The sequence below is a fragment of the Ceratotherium simum genome, chromosome 1, assembly GCF_057802395.1.
Source record: "Ceratotherium simum simum isolate JZ-2026a chromosome 1, ASM5780239v1, whole genome shotgun sequence".
NCBI classification, from domain to species: Eukaryota; Metazoa; Chordata; class Mammalia; order Perissodactyla; family Rhinocerotidae; genus Ceratotherium; species Ceratotherium simum.
The window spans coordinates 4,708,798-4,723,411 of NC_141900.1; the positions used below are offsets into that span (position 1 = coordinate 4,708,798).

The 14,614-nt window shown below is 44.3% G+C and overlaps 1 protein-coding gene across 1 annotated transcript in view; it reads left to right on the forward strand.

Annotated features, from left to right (window-relative positions):
* Positions 1 to 14,614, forward strand: part of ABCA13 (ATP binding cassette subfamily A member 13) — a 420,155-nt gene that overhangs the window by 215,760 nt on the left and 189,781 nt on the right. The window contains 3 exon segments of the mRNA XM_004438384.2: positions 1,777 to 1,973; positions 6,276 to 6,433; positions 7,772 to 8,002. Of these exon segments, the coding sequence (XP_004438441.2) occupies positions 1,777 to 1,973; positions 6,276 to 6,433; positions 7,772 to 8,002 (586 nt within the window).

Genomic DNA, 14,614 nt, shown 5'->3' on the forward strand with positions numbered 1-14,614 from the left:
AGACAGTAGGAGGCAGAACAGAGCTGTGGACTTTGCTCTCAGAGAGGAAGGGAGGGAGGGCCTCGTGTGAGTGAGGGATAGTGGAAAATTGAGTTTTGTGGGTTTGAGTAATTGCTGGAGGCAAGGATTAGCTGGGGAAAAAGATATGGTAGTCAGAAAAGAATGCCTGGAATTGAGGCCTTGGAGAGGTTGTGGTTATTGGGAATAACAAGGTCCAGGATATAGCTTGGGTGTGAGTGGACAAGATTGGGTTGAGGTCAAGATAAACAGAGAATGGAGGGGTTTTGGGTTTAACATAAAAATGTTATTAGGATAAGCATGTTTGAGAGCATCTAACATCTTATGGATTTGATTTTCTGTTTGTTTTCTTAGCCTATGGATCTCTGGTTAATGTGACTAAGTTGAGCTTAAGAGTTTCCCCTCCTGTGCTGTATTGGAATCACCCAGGTGGGGAGGTATTGGTGGCTGTGCATAATTGGGAATGAAGGGTCAATGCAGTTGCCTTCTCTTCCCAACCAGGGTGTTGTCAAGGATGGGAACACCTGAAAACCCAGGGCATAAATTACTGTTATACATTTAGGTTGAGATTTACCTAGCAGAAGATGCACTGTAACACTTGGACTAAACATAAGGTGGATAGACTGAAAACTATACACTGAGAAGGTAGTGTGAGCTCATTCTGGGTCAGGATGTGAAGTACGTAAATACTGAAACATTTACTTTGTTATCAGGCAAGCAAGTCCTTGGGATTTCACCCAAGTCTTTGCTTAGGATTCCAGAACTTTCCAGGACACAACAGTTCTTGAAGCTCAACTGTGTGGAGCTCTTATAATTCCTCTCCTCCTGTCTAGCCTCCTTCTCTCTGACAGCTTTTTGGCAATCAGGAAGTTATAGACATGCCTGCCGTTCAGCGGGGAGGGAATCCACTTTGGTTTGAATGCTCAGGGAAAGGTTTCAGGAAGGTATTGCTTAAAGTGTGTCTTTAACAATGAGTAAGATTTAAGTAGGTGATGAGAGGGGTAAGTATTTGTGTGGAGTTAATAGGAGCACCATGGCAGAGAGTGAAAAGTGATTTGCGAGAAAAGAGTGAACCCATAGAAAGAGGTGAAGCTTCCCATAGGGAGGCTTTCTTTGTGCTGAGTATCTGAAATCTGGAACTCTCGAGACTCCCTGAGAGAGAATAGGAGGGCTTATTCTCACATTGATGGCATCTGATAATTTACACTTTGCATGTGGTGTTTCGTGGGGCCTCCCACTTAGTCAGGAAGATGGGCTGATACAAACAGTGCACATGGGCCAGAGAGTCAGAAGACTTCTCCAGACTCACCCTCTGGTATTCAGTGGGGCTGGGCCTCTACTTGGCTCCTTTTGACCACACTAGCACATCAGCCATTCCACCATTCTCTGTAGTGTCTGGAGGGAATGTAGGTCCCTTGGAGGGAGGTATGAGGGAAATGAAGAGTAATACTTCTCCAGGGAGGAGATAAGTATTTTCCAAAAACAATACTTGGCAGATCCTGCTGGCCAGGCATCACACTTGGTCCCTTGGCATGATTCCATCTGAACCTTAAGAAAGTCACACTTGGTCCATTGGCATGATTCCATCTGAACCTTAAGAAAGTCAATGCTCATGTGCGCACATGGCATCTAGGTCACCTTGATGTACCTGTGGATTATAAAGATCTTGGTCATTGCAAGTCATTATTTATAGAGTGAAATTTGAAGCAAAGCTTTAAGGCACTCGGGGGAAGAGTAAGGGTTTTCTTCTTATTTCAGAACTCTTCACGATGTGGAGTTAACGCAGCATCAGCACAAGCAAACCCACGCTCTCTCTGGAGGCATGAAGAGGAAGCTCTCCATTGGCATAGCTTTCATCGGCACATCAAGGACCGTGGTTCTAGATGAGCCTACCAGTGGGGTGGATCCCTGCTCCCGTCGGAGCATCTGGGACATTATCCTCAAGTACCGAGAAGGTAGGAACTGCACATCTTTCTCCTTTCTCTTCCCACTGTACTGTGGTGCAGGAAAGGAATGCTATCATATGTGAAGAACCAAGTCATATCCTGATAAGCATACATTATCCTTTTCAGAAAAAGAAATTTTCACAAGAGCTTATAGAGGTATATCTATTATATAACATCTCTATAGTGCTAGGAATTGCTTACTTTGTGTTTGATCTCTTAAATTGAGCTTAGCAATGATGTTATCAATGCATGTTATACATGATTTCAATTGAAATTATATTTATCCATATTGTGTTTCATTCTGGAATCATGGATTATTAAGAAGAGATATTCTAGTGATAATATAGACAAGTCTTCCTTTTTTTAGGTGAGGAAACCGAGGCACAAAGAGATAGGGGTGTGATTTGCTTACAGCCACAGAGGGAGTTCACTGAGCCGTGGGTGGAAATGGGTTTCTGTATTTCTCACCTGTATTATTGTATATTTCCTATTTGGGTCATTGGATGGGCAGTCACCAATTTCCAACTTCTGATTCTTTCTGTGTTTCTGACAACTAGGAAGCATTGCTATAGGTATTTCATATAGAAACATCCTAATTTGGAAAGAAACATCGAGAACAGGGAAACATATCCTGGTACTGCTAAACAAGGCAGGAGTGTAAGTGGCCGAGTTTATACAGAAAATCTTGAAAATTTGTTTTTCTTTTCTCTTTTGCCTTTGAGTACAAAACCTTCTTCTGACTTGACTGACTTGACCTGAAGCCTGCACATCCCTGCGAGAGATTAGATTGTGCTATCTAAGAAAGGCAAAGAGAAAGAACCGGAAAGAAGCCCTCTCTTTCTTTCACATTCAGAGGGCTGTACCCAGAAGACTCAGGTCCTCAAATTCTTGCCTTAGGGTAGAAAAAATGCTCCTGTCTGTCACTTAAAGCTTAGTCATACGGCTGGGATCAGAGAGGAAAAGGATGGCACAAAGGAGACATGAAAGGACAATCTTGTTCCTTTCTGTCCTAGTAATTTATGGAGATTGTGGAAGGAGAAGAACAGAGAGGGAAGCAGGAAAATGGAGTGAGCGAATATGGCTTTCTGTTCCTTTCGGGGAGTTGGCCAGAGGTGGGCAATTGCACCAGAAAAAGAAGGTTGTGTCAATTGCACAGGCTCATCTGACTTGGTACAGGCATATCAAAATTCACGAAGCCGAGCAGAGTGCTGGGGCCCGAGGAGGCACCCACAGCTAATGTCTCGCACTTTCATAGGTCCATGGGCTTTGCCACTGAGAGGGAGATGGGGCCTATTTGGGATGCTGCCATGCAGGGATGAGGTGGCCCCTTGCAGCTGGCTGGGAGCCAGAAGCCAGGGCAGAGACTTAGGGGCCGGTGGCCAGCTGGTCTGAGGTGAGGCTGAGAGAGCAGGGAACGCTCCGTGCTCTGACCTGATCCTTTCGGGGGCCCTGCCCAAGCTATAAAAGTCGAGGTCACAGCACCAGGGGGTCTCGGTTGAGAGGACAGCACCAGGAGGTCTTGGTCATCACCTAGAGACCACGGGACACTGACCACACTGTACCCGAAGATCCCAACCCTTGCCCCTTGACAAGATCACAGAGCCTCCCTTTCTCCACTTACCTAGGCGCCCTCTGGGAAGAGAAGTAGGAAGATCAGAAATGAGAAACCATGAACCTTCTTTGCAAAAGAACCTGAATACCACATAAAGGAACTAATAAAATTTTGAGATAAAACTAAACTGGACTAAATAATTTCCCTGCCACCCTGAGTGCGTGCTGGTGAAGAAGACAGATGAGAGGTAGACAAATAAATAGATTCCATCATCCCTGCACACGTGAATTGCAGTATGCATTAAATACTACAAGCCCGCTCTTCTTGTTTATTTTAAATATAAAAAATGGAGTCTTCAAGGATTAGCTGACAGAACATTTGAGTCATGAACATAATGATAACTTTAGAGAGAAAGCCAGATACAATAAAAATCTCAGAAACAGACAGCTTTCTTCAAATTCTGTTATTATAAATTAAATATTTTCTCACCATCCTCAGTTGTTTGGCAATGATTTTAGTGTTTGGAGGGCTCCATTGGAATAGTCCCTGCACTGAGTGATGTGCAAAATCAAAAGAACATAAGCAGGTGGGGTAGGTGGTACTGGAACTAAAATACATTTCAAGAATTAAAATGTAGAGATGTTTCTGGAAACAGCCCCAAACCTCCAGGTAACTGCACCATAGCTTTGTGAAATAGATGTAAGGACCGCACAAAACAAGTGTTCCCTGCTGAGTGGAAAGGGATTCCTCTGTCAGAACACCAGTGCATTTGGGGCTCGTCTACCTGGAATTTTATCTTTGTGTTTATGGCTTTGTGACATGCAGTGCTAAGCTCTTGGTTGGCTCTGGTACTGGTACTCTCATGCCTCCCTTGGAAGGTTAACAAGGTAGCAAAAGACACCAGAGCAAATTAGTCCATAACAAATTCCTGCACTGGCTCACACTCCTGCTCAACACTTCCTGTGTGACCCTGGAGAAATTATTCAATTTCTCTGGGCTTCAGTTTTCCCACTTGCAAATGGAGACAATTATACCATCTCAGGCTTTTTTGAGAAGTAAATGTACACATATTAAAGTGTATGGCTCAGTATCTGGTACGTATCTCAGTATCTGTCAACCAATGACAGGTTATCATTATTACTATTATTAAAATAGACAAGAGAAGGTGAATTTGGGAAGTCCCAAATTTGGAGGAGAGGGGATAGAACATACCATTTGAGTCAGGGAAGAAACAGTAAAGCAGTGTCTTACACAGTAATACCTGTCCTTTGAGGTTTGTGCTGTGTCTTGAGTCTCCTTACTGTCCACTGAGAAGCCATCATGGATTAAACATGTGTCAACTTATCTAAACTGCTTGGGAATTTAGATTCCAGTTGACTTTTATTTTTAGACAACTTCATTGTCTGGGAACATATCATCTGAACTTTGAAATAGCACTAATCAGACTGTCCAAGCTGCCCCTAATCCCCCATCAGGGACTGAGCACATTTCTTAGTTCTGAAGGACTTTGCCGCAAGGAGGTTGGCCTTGGTCTTCAGGAACCGTCTATGGTGACAGTCAGTGGTCACTGTGGACCCCCTGGCCTGTTTCTCTTGGGTCTACATTTCATAGTTTCTTTCTAGATGCATCTTTTTTTTTTTTTTAATGAATTGTAAGTCCTAGTCTTTTCATCCTTCTTCCCTATTAAAAAATATAAAATCAAGTAGAGTTAAAAACCTGTTCAGCTTTCTCTCTTTGAAAATTTGAGATAAGAATCAATCAATGTGTTTATTTCTATTCAATAAAATAGAACAGGTGCAATTGAGCTCGATGTAGGCCGGTGAGGAGGGTAGAAGCTGAAAGTCGTAAGACCTTCCATTTACATAACTGAAGTAAACTTGAAGAAAATATCACCTAGAGTCTCTGGCCTCTGTTCTCCTAAGCTAAATCTGAGGCTTTTTGTGCCTAAGTAAAGGTGATAAAACCTGACAAGGTGCTAGAATTCATAGAGGACAAATATGAGCTTTACATTCGTTTCTGCAAAAAGGGGCCATATCCACCGGGCTCAGTGACGCTTCTCTTCCTGGGAAGACCGCTGGCTCAAGTCTGCCTCCCCCCAGCTGCCCCCACCCACCTCCCAAAACACATGCTCTGTGGTCCATGGCTGCTGTGAGCCTTTCCGGGGAAGGAGCAGGTGCCCCGCTCCTATGACCTGTGGTGAATGAGTGCGTGCGGTTACATCGTCGCTGATTCCAAAGGGCATCGACAGGTACCACGGCCGTTTCCTCTGCCTTAACACAGCACTTGTTTGATTGTTTTCTTGTGCAATAACCACTTCCATAGAATGTAGCCTTCTCCTCAAGTACACATGAGATTATCGTCTGAGGAGTCCATTCAGTGATCTTTATGGCACTTTATGTCCATTCAGTGATCTGCCTCTGGGACTTACAGAACGGGGTGGCTGGACTCAGGGACTTTGTGTTTTGTGCCTCAGTTTCACCTTTAGTGCATGTCAGAGCGCCCCCTTTTGTTCATGAGGAGATGGAGCATTTGTAGAAAGTGTCATATTCCTAAGAGAAAACCATAGAGGAAAGCATTTCAGGGCCTCTAATTTGTGAAGTGGCCTTGGCTAGGTCACTTCTCCAGGCCCCATTTTAATTTTTCCCAGTTTAAAAACTGATGATAATCTTTAAATTGTCTCCCGGATCTCCCGTTGGAAGGATGGGATGGATGGCGCCCTTTGCCATGCCAGTTCTGATGCCCTCTTTCTTGGGACACAGGTCGGACGGTCATCTTCACAACCCACCACCTGGACGAGGCTGAAGCGCTCAGTGACTGTGTGGCCATCCTGCAGCAGGGGTGGCTCCGGTGCTGTGGTCCTCCCTTCTGTCTGAAGGAAGCTTACGGCCAGGGGCTCAGCCTGACACTCACAAAACAAGTAAGAAACACAACGATAAGTATGTTGGAGAAGTGCCTTTCCTATTTGGGTCATAGGAAACAAATTGTGACGGTTATACAATAACATTCTACACATTGGATTCAAATCAATTCAACAAATATTTTTTCTGCATCTAGCCTGGGCCCTACATTGCTGTAGGTCTTGGGGGAAGCTGTAAAAAAGGACACATGATTTCTGCACAAGGTCCTTAGGTCTCGGTACCCCTGGAGGAGAGGAAGTACTCGAGAAAGAAAAGAATGGAATATGATAACTATGGTGTACTGGAGCGGGATCGGGGCTGGCGAGGCAGGGGGCTGGCTGCGGGAGCTTCTGGTGGTCAGGGAAGGAGGTAGAGATGGCAGGGAGAGTTTCGTGGAGGGCCCCAGACAAGGGCCTTACCGTGTTATGGGTGGACTGGAAAGGGAGTTGGTGATCTAAGTGGAGGCCTCTGTGGGCAACAGCCCAGATGCCAAAATGAATCTCACAGGGCTGAGTGGGGCACTTAGCCCCTGTGAACTCAAGGTGCATTGTGACTGCCAGAAGGAATTAGATGAGGGTCAGAAACACCTAATTGGTAATGGGATCTGCCCTGAGATCAAGAACATCATGATCCAGATGTTCTTGAAGTATTTTTCTGACAGTGACACTCTGTTTAGGAGGCTAAAACTTTACCATAGTACAGAAGCACAGTAGCGATAGACCCGAGAGGTGAAATTTATCAGAGGTCCCATCTAGGTTACACTGGTAATTATGATTGCATTGTGTCAGCTAGGGGTGGGCAGGGGTGGCTCTGGGGTTGGGATTAAAGGGTACGGGCTCTAAGTCACCTCTTTACTCTTGATGGCTCTGTCTGACCCTTGGTGGCCCCGGAGTCAAGTTTCCCATTTGCGTCCTCTCTAATTCAGGGAGAGTATCTTGCCATTCTGAGGGGGCTCCTTTCCTCCATGGGTGGGAATCCTTGTCTCTCTTTTAAGAAGACTCAACTCTGTCTCCTATAGTCCAATTGCTGGGCCAGAGCCGCCTTCACTATTCTCCCAGGGCACTAGGGGCGCCCTCGTGATTGTAGACCTCCTAGAGGCCAACCCAATAGCCTAGTAACTGAGATGGACTTGCAGGTCTCTCCTCACCAGGTTTATCACCACAGGTTTATATTTGAAAAGGAAAAAGTACAATGTATCCTTGAAATGCCTGTCACTTAAATGGTATTTCTTGATTTTGCTGCTTTGAATTAGAATTTCACAATAAATTGCATATGTAAGTATGTGAAATCAGTTGTTATAAATTTGATATGCGTGGACTTACATTCCTTACTCTTTCCTCACTTTTCTTTTTGGATAGCCTTCTGTTCTGGAGGTTGATGATCCGAAGGACATAGCTCGTGCTACGTCTCTAATACAGACCTACATCCCACAAGCATTTCTCAAAGACAGCAGTGGGTGTGAGCTGAGCTATGCCATCCCCAAGGATGCAGACAGAGCCTGCTTTAAAGGGCTCTTCCAGGCCTTGGATCAGAACCTTCATCATCTGCACCTGACAGGCTACAGGATTTCAGACACCACATTAGAAGAGGTACCAAGAGATGCTTGAACATACTTTTATTATTTATGCTTTGCCACTGGACATTCAGTGATGAGATGTGGGTACGGCAGCAGGGGAGGGGGTGATGGAAAACACTGTGCATTTTTATTTATTTTCAAGTTCTGACTGGTGTCAGGCACAGTGTAAGCCAGTACAGAATTTAATTCACCTGACAGGTGACTATTCAGAAAAATAAGCGTTTTTATATTTGAGAACTTTTGTGTCTTTAATCCAGAATCATTAGATGTCTAAACAATTTTCAATAGTAGATGGTTGGCTGGTTATATTTTCTCACATGGAGGTGCCCTTGTCTGTTCACTATGGACCTTCTGCTCAGCAGCCCCTGGCCCCACGCTGGGCTAAGGAGAAGATGTGCAGAAGGTCATGCAAACACTGCCGACTCCTGGCTAGCCTCCCAACCCCTCATTCTGCTTTCCACTCGCTTGGGACTGAGCTGGATGACATCAACAACTCAGTGTGGTTTCTTCCTAGAATATGGCCAATAGGATCAGAACTAGGCCTTTCCTCCAGGAGGAAGTTGCTGTGTCGTGTAACGGAACCAAAGGCAAGCCTTGTTCAGGGCCCTTGAGGTTGGCTGTGTGTGTGAACCAGAGCAGAGTTTTATTTCTGTGTTGCTATGATCTATAGAAGGTGCTGCAGATTTAAAATAAAAATCAAGTGCTGCAAATTAAAATGAAAAGATCTGGAAGAATCTTGGAGCACTTTCTCTAAATTACCCAGAAATGGGAGTAGTGTCCGATCAGGTTTGTAATTGGTAGTTGGCACTTAAAGTCTAAAACAGTATTAGAGACTTTAAATAACCACAAGAATTAAAATACCACAACTTTTAGAATGTCAAAGCCTGAACTTGCAGGTGTGTTTTGGAATGCATCTGGGAGCTGAAGGCACATCACTGGGTTAGTGATACTAGAGGAGAAGCAACCGCTTGTGCGTAACTCAGTGTGGTCCCAAGGAGGTCGCGGCCATTACAACTTTTGTTCAGAATAAATGGTCATAAAAGATAGTAAAACATAAAAAAGGCTTACAGTATTACAAACTGCTTTATCTGTAGGATATATTTAATTCCCCCTAATTCTATAACACTATTATTCCTATATTAAGATTGAGGCTCAGATAGGCTAATTTCTTTACCCCGAATCACACAGCTCATAAATGACAGCTCGGCCCTTGGATCTAGGTTTTCTGATAGTGAGTCAAGCTCTCTCAGTGTGCCTATGACTTTGTGGGCGATGCTCCTTATTCCATGAGCCATCAACTTGGAGCAGAGCAAGTCGGGATACACAGACAAACAAGGAGCAACCTAATGTGATCCATGATGGGTATGAACTGCTGTCTAAAGCCAAAGAATGCAGAGTCACCAAATCTTTTGGTGTTACGGCTGGCTGTCTCCTCTCTCATCCTTCAAGTCTCAACACGACGCCATCTCCGCAGACAGGCAGTGCCGGATCCCCGTATCAATTCAGTTCTGCGCCTCTACTCCCACTGCACCCTGCTGTCTACTTCAGGACCCCTCTCCTGACTTGTCCTGCGTGTGTGTCATCTGCTCCCCTGAGGTTGAGATCCGTGAGTGTGTCTTCTTTGCCCACCTCTGCACCAGCAGCACGTAGCACAGTACTCAGCATTAGTGGTTGCTTCACACATATTTTCTGAATGAACGATGTGCAGGACACGTCCACAGATACATCTAGCTCCTGGGAGTGGTGTGTTACAGTGGAAAGGGCGTGAGCTTTGCCCCCGCCAGTTCTAAATCCAAGTCCCAATATCTAGGCCCTTGGATGAATCACTCAACTCTTGTGAGCCTCAGGTTTTTTATGTTAAAGTGGAAAAATTAGAATGGTTTGCACAGTTATTTCAGGAATTAACAATAATAGTTAAATGCCTGGAACAAGCCAGTCAAAAAATGGTAAAAGTTCTTCTTGCCTGTGGTGACATAGCCTGTGACATTATTGTCATGACTTTGGAGGGACATGGAATTAAATGGCAGCTATGCTCCAGGAAAAGGCACCTCTTCTCCACGGGTTGTTGGCAGACAACAGCCCAGGGAGTTCCCCAAGCCGTCTCCTCTGAGGGCATGAATCAGGGCAGGTTTGGAGTTCTCTGAGGACGTGGGTATACAGTGCCTACAGCTGGTTAAAGCACCTGGTTCGAATGTGGCTGTGACACACAACAGTTGTCACTGTCTTCTGAAGTCTGGAAAACAAGTCCATATATTATGCCAGAAAGCTGGTAATTTGGATAGCTGGGAACCTTGGGCTGGCATGAATCACAGTGTCCCTGCTGACATGAGGAGCTGGAGCCTGTGAGAGTAGTTTTGCCAGCCTAGGTCACTTGAAAAGGAAAAAGAAAATAATTTCTTTTGGATTATAACAGGAGGTATTGCCAGTCAAGCCCAGACTGGTTATGTTGTGTGTGTCTCTGTATTCATTCTCGGTTCATCGGGTTGTTTACTAGCTTCGCGGTGTCTTGTCTTGTACATATAAACCGAACTTGTCATGTGCCCACTTCCTTCTCAGGGCAGAGCAGCAGGGCCTGAGGGAACGCAGGCCAACCTTTTGGACCAAACACACTTATCAATAAAATATAAGCGTTCTCCCTCAGTGTTTGTATACTTACTTATTTACAATTAAATATAGGTGGCAGGAAGAACGAGTGTTCCCATAGGCGTGTTATCCGTTGCTAATAAAGTGAGAAACCTCAGGAATCCCTTTGACGTTTATCATGAGGTGGAGTAAATTTTGTGGAGAGCTTGGCTTGACTAGTTCATGGATTTAAACATCACAGGAAAAAAATGATGAGGAGGGACTGGGTGGACTCTTAGCATTTAAATGCTTTGTTAATCATTATGCTTTATATGACCAAGCAATAATATCTCAAGGCAAAAGTACATTTAGGAAGAGGCTTATTAATAACTGTGGTATATGAATAAGATACTTCAATATCCTTCTTACTAATTCCCTCCCTCCCTCCCTCCTTCCTTCCTTTCTTCTCCCTCCCTTCCTTCCTTCCTCCTTCTCCCCTCCCTCTCTCCCTTCCTTCCCTTCTTTCTTTCAAATGATCGGATCTGATTGGGTTTTCTGCCACGCCCTGAGATTAAAACAGAGAGTCTTCTGGAGCAGGAAGGGTGTCAGCCCCACCGTGTATTTGGTTTATTTGTTTGCATCGCTTGTGTTATCTGCCAGAATCTTTTACAGCCAGTTGTCTCCTTTGTAAGTGTTATTTTAGTAAAAGCTAAACAAATCAATGAAAAATCCACTTAAATGGGGCACAGAACACTGCAACCTGCTGAGCCTGAGGGCATAGCAAGGCGGCCTCTGTCACCATTGACTGTGGCCACGCCAGCTGACTGAGGGTACCAATGATGTCTTAGAAACTAGGAATTCTTAACTTCTGACAGGCTTCACCTAGAGGTAGAAATTGTGGTTTTGCTATTTTCCTCCAACCCCCCGGGGATGACGAGGACCCTCCTCAGAGAGCCCTGGCTCGAACAGCCTACAGGACAGCCCTCCAAAGCTCTCTGAGCTGAAGCTTTTGACTGAATTAAGGGAGGTCTCAGCATGGGCCCTGGACACAGAGACCTTGGATTGGAATCCCAACTCCAGACCATTGGCTGTGTGTGTCCCCCACCCTCAGGCCTTCCATTGAAAACCGGAATCACAAAGAGCCACAGATAGGATTGATGGAAGAGACTCCGACGAGCACAGTGAATGATGCTCTTCAATTTGACAGGGATCCCCATGAAATGTCCCTGGGGGAGTGGGTGGCCTGGGAGAGCCCCCGAGGGCTGGGCAGTGCTGGGTGGTCCTCCACTGTGCCGTGGGGCTCCTGTCTCCCTCCCTCTGAGTGGGTGACTCCCCTGGGGGCCTTCACACCAGTGGACAGCTCAGGAGCTGGGAGCTGGCTTTGTTTTGGGGGCTGTTCCTTGCTACCTTTGACTCAGTGACTCAGCCCATCCTGGCCCCTCTGGGTTTCTGCTGGGCTTCCTCACCTGCCAGCCTGATCACCCCCAGGATCCCACCTCCTCTGGCTTCTCTCCAATTTCTGTCTCTCTTCCTCACTCTCCTCCCTGGAGAGCTGGGCTGGGGCCTGTTAAGAACAGGCTGGACCGTCATGCCTAGAATTTTTAGTCAGATTGGAAATCTCATTGCATATACCATTTTTTAACGAGAGTCACCCACTTAACAATATTTATCTTACACAGTATCCATTTTTCTTAAAACCATTATTTTTATGGCTACATAATTTCTGTTATAAAAAGGTTCCACATGCAAGTTCTACCATACATTCCTCACTTCCCCATTGTAGGGCACTTAAGCTGTTTCCAGTGTTTCAACATTTATCAATGAGATGATACACACACCTGTGAACATGGGGTCCCGCCATCATCTCCTTAGACTGAGAAGTGCAATTACTGGGTCCAAGATCTGAACCTTAAGACCTATGATATTGTGAAGTAACTTCTTCCTAAAATGATTGTGCATATTTGTGACCCTATACTCTTTTTACATAGTCCTCATAATCTCCTCATCATTCCAAAAGAACCCAATGTCTTCCACTCACATTTAAAATTTTTTGACTGATTCGCTACCTGATCTCTTCATCAGTCTCTAACTGCCGTGGGAGGGAGCATGGAAATCAGGGTGAGAAAATTGATGTTTGGGTCTTAGTGTCAGGGGGAGCTGGACAAATCACTTGGGCTGGAACTTCATTTTTCTCATCACTAAAATAGAAAAAACTTCCCTAACTTTCACACACAGTCTTTGTTTGGATCAGATAATATAATAACACTGAGAACAGATTACAAATAGCCAGAAATCACACAAAGGTGAGGATTTATCAATGTTACTTTTATAGCTGTTCACATCCAAAATATGTGTGCAGTGGTATATACTGTAATTAAGCATTTCTGTATTTTAGTTCCTCTCTCTATATATCTATATATATTTTTTTGGTGAGGAAGACTGGCCCTGAGCTAACATCTGTTGTCAATCTTCTTTTTGCTTGAGTAAGATTGTCCCTCAGCTAATATCTGTGCCGGTCTTCCTCTATTTTGGATGTGGGTCGCCGCCACAGCATTGCTTGATGAGCTGTGTGTAGGTGAGCAGCCAGGATCCAAACTTGCAAACCCCAGGCAGCCAAGGGGAGTGTGTGAATTTAACCACTGTGCCGCCAGGCCAGCCCCAGTCCCTCTATGTTTTTAATATTATGGTAGATGTTACATCATAGAACTTCTAAAAATTCTTTTCATGCTATATTCCTTCAATATTCCTATTTCTGTTTAGTATTCACCTTTCTTCTCCAAAATATTATTTTTATACTTTACTCATCTGTGTTTCTTTTGGAAATTTCTTAATCTTCCTCCTCTTTGCCCTTTTTTAAAAAAATTAAATTGCATACAGTAAAATCCACTCTTCTAAATTACGACAAATGCATAAAGTCATGGAACCACCACCACTATCAGGATACAGAGGGGTTCCATCCTCACTGCCTTCTTAAAAGAATAATTCTTCCGTGCAACTTGACTCTCTGCAAATTGCTTTTTCTTTTTTTCCCAAGATTTCCCTATCTCACGTCCTTGCTATTAATTACCCCAAAACAAGCCCAACAAGAAGCAACAAAACCAGCTGCTCGATTCCTGTGGCGATTTTATCCATGCTTCTCCAATTTCTTGCAGTGATTCCACCTGCTGCATTTAGTACACGCTTCGCACACCATAAGTGCCAAATGAATGTTGATTGGTTGGATCTCACGTATCTCTCTGTTCTCTCATACACACAGTTGCTAAAAAAAAAAGTTATCTGTGTTAAGGACAACCATAAGAAAAGGGTTTGAAATAACTAAAATATATTTAGCATTTACAGATTTAACAAAATATAATATAGTATATTTGGATCTGTTCAAGAAAGGTATCTTAAATTGGAAAAAGATTAAGCGCTTTAAAAAACTTTCTTTTGTTTGGTATAGTCTGTAAAACATCTATCTCAACCAATTTGTCTCTTTACCTTGGCAGGTATTGACTCTCCCATCTTCTATCTGTTATCGGTCCGCGGTAAGCACGGCTGTGATCTCACCATGCGTGCTTCTCCCTTTGTTCGTTGCGTTTGCTCCACGACTTTACAGTGGGTGTGGAGGGCCTGCCTATTATCACTCCTGACTCTGTAGCTAGAAAGCAGGTTTCATTTTGAACTGCAATAAACTTCTTGTAAATCGTGGTCCCCAAATAGACCCCCAAGCCAGAGAGGTTGAGATAGAAAATTTGATCACAGTAGGCACCAATTGCATTAGGGCATTCACCCTTTCTCCTCCAGTGCAAGGAACAGTGTTTCCTTTTTGTAGGACTGAGGACTAGGGAGAGTTGGAGAGCTTGGCTGTGCACATGAAGTGCATTTGCAGCCGTCTCTGAAGCCAAGACAAAAATCTTCTCGAAGTAAGGCAAATGTAGTGAATTTTAGTAGTACATTTTTAATAGACTATGTTTTAAAGTGGTTTTAAGTTCATCACAATATTGAGCAGAAGGTACAGAGATTCCCCCTGTGTCCCCTGCCTCCACACATGCATAGCCTCCCTGATTATTAACATCGTAGT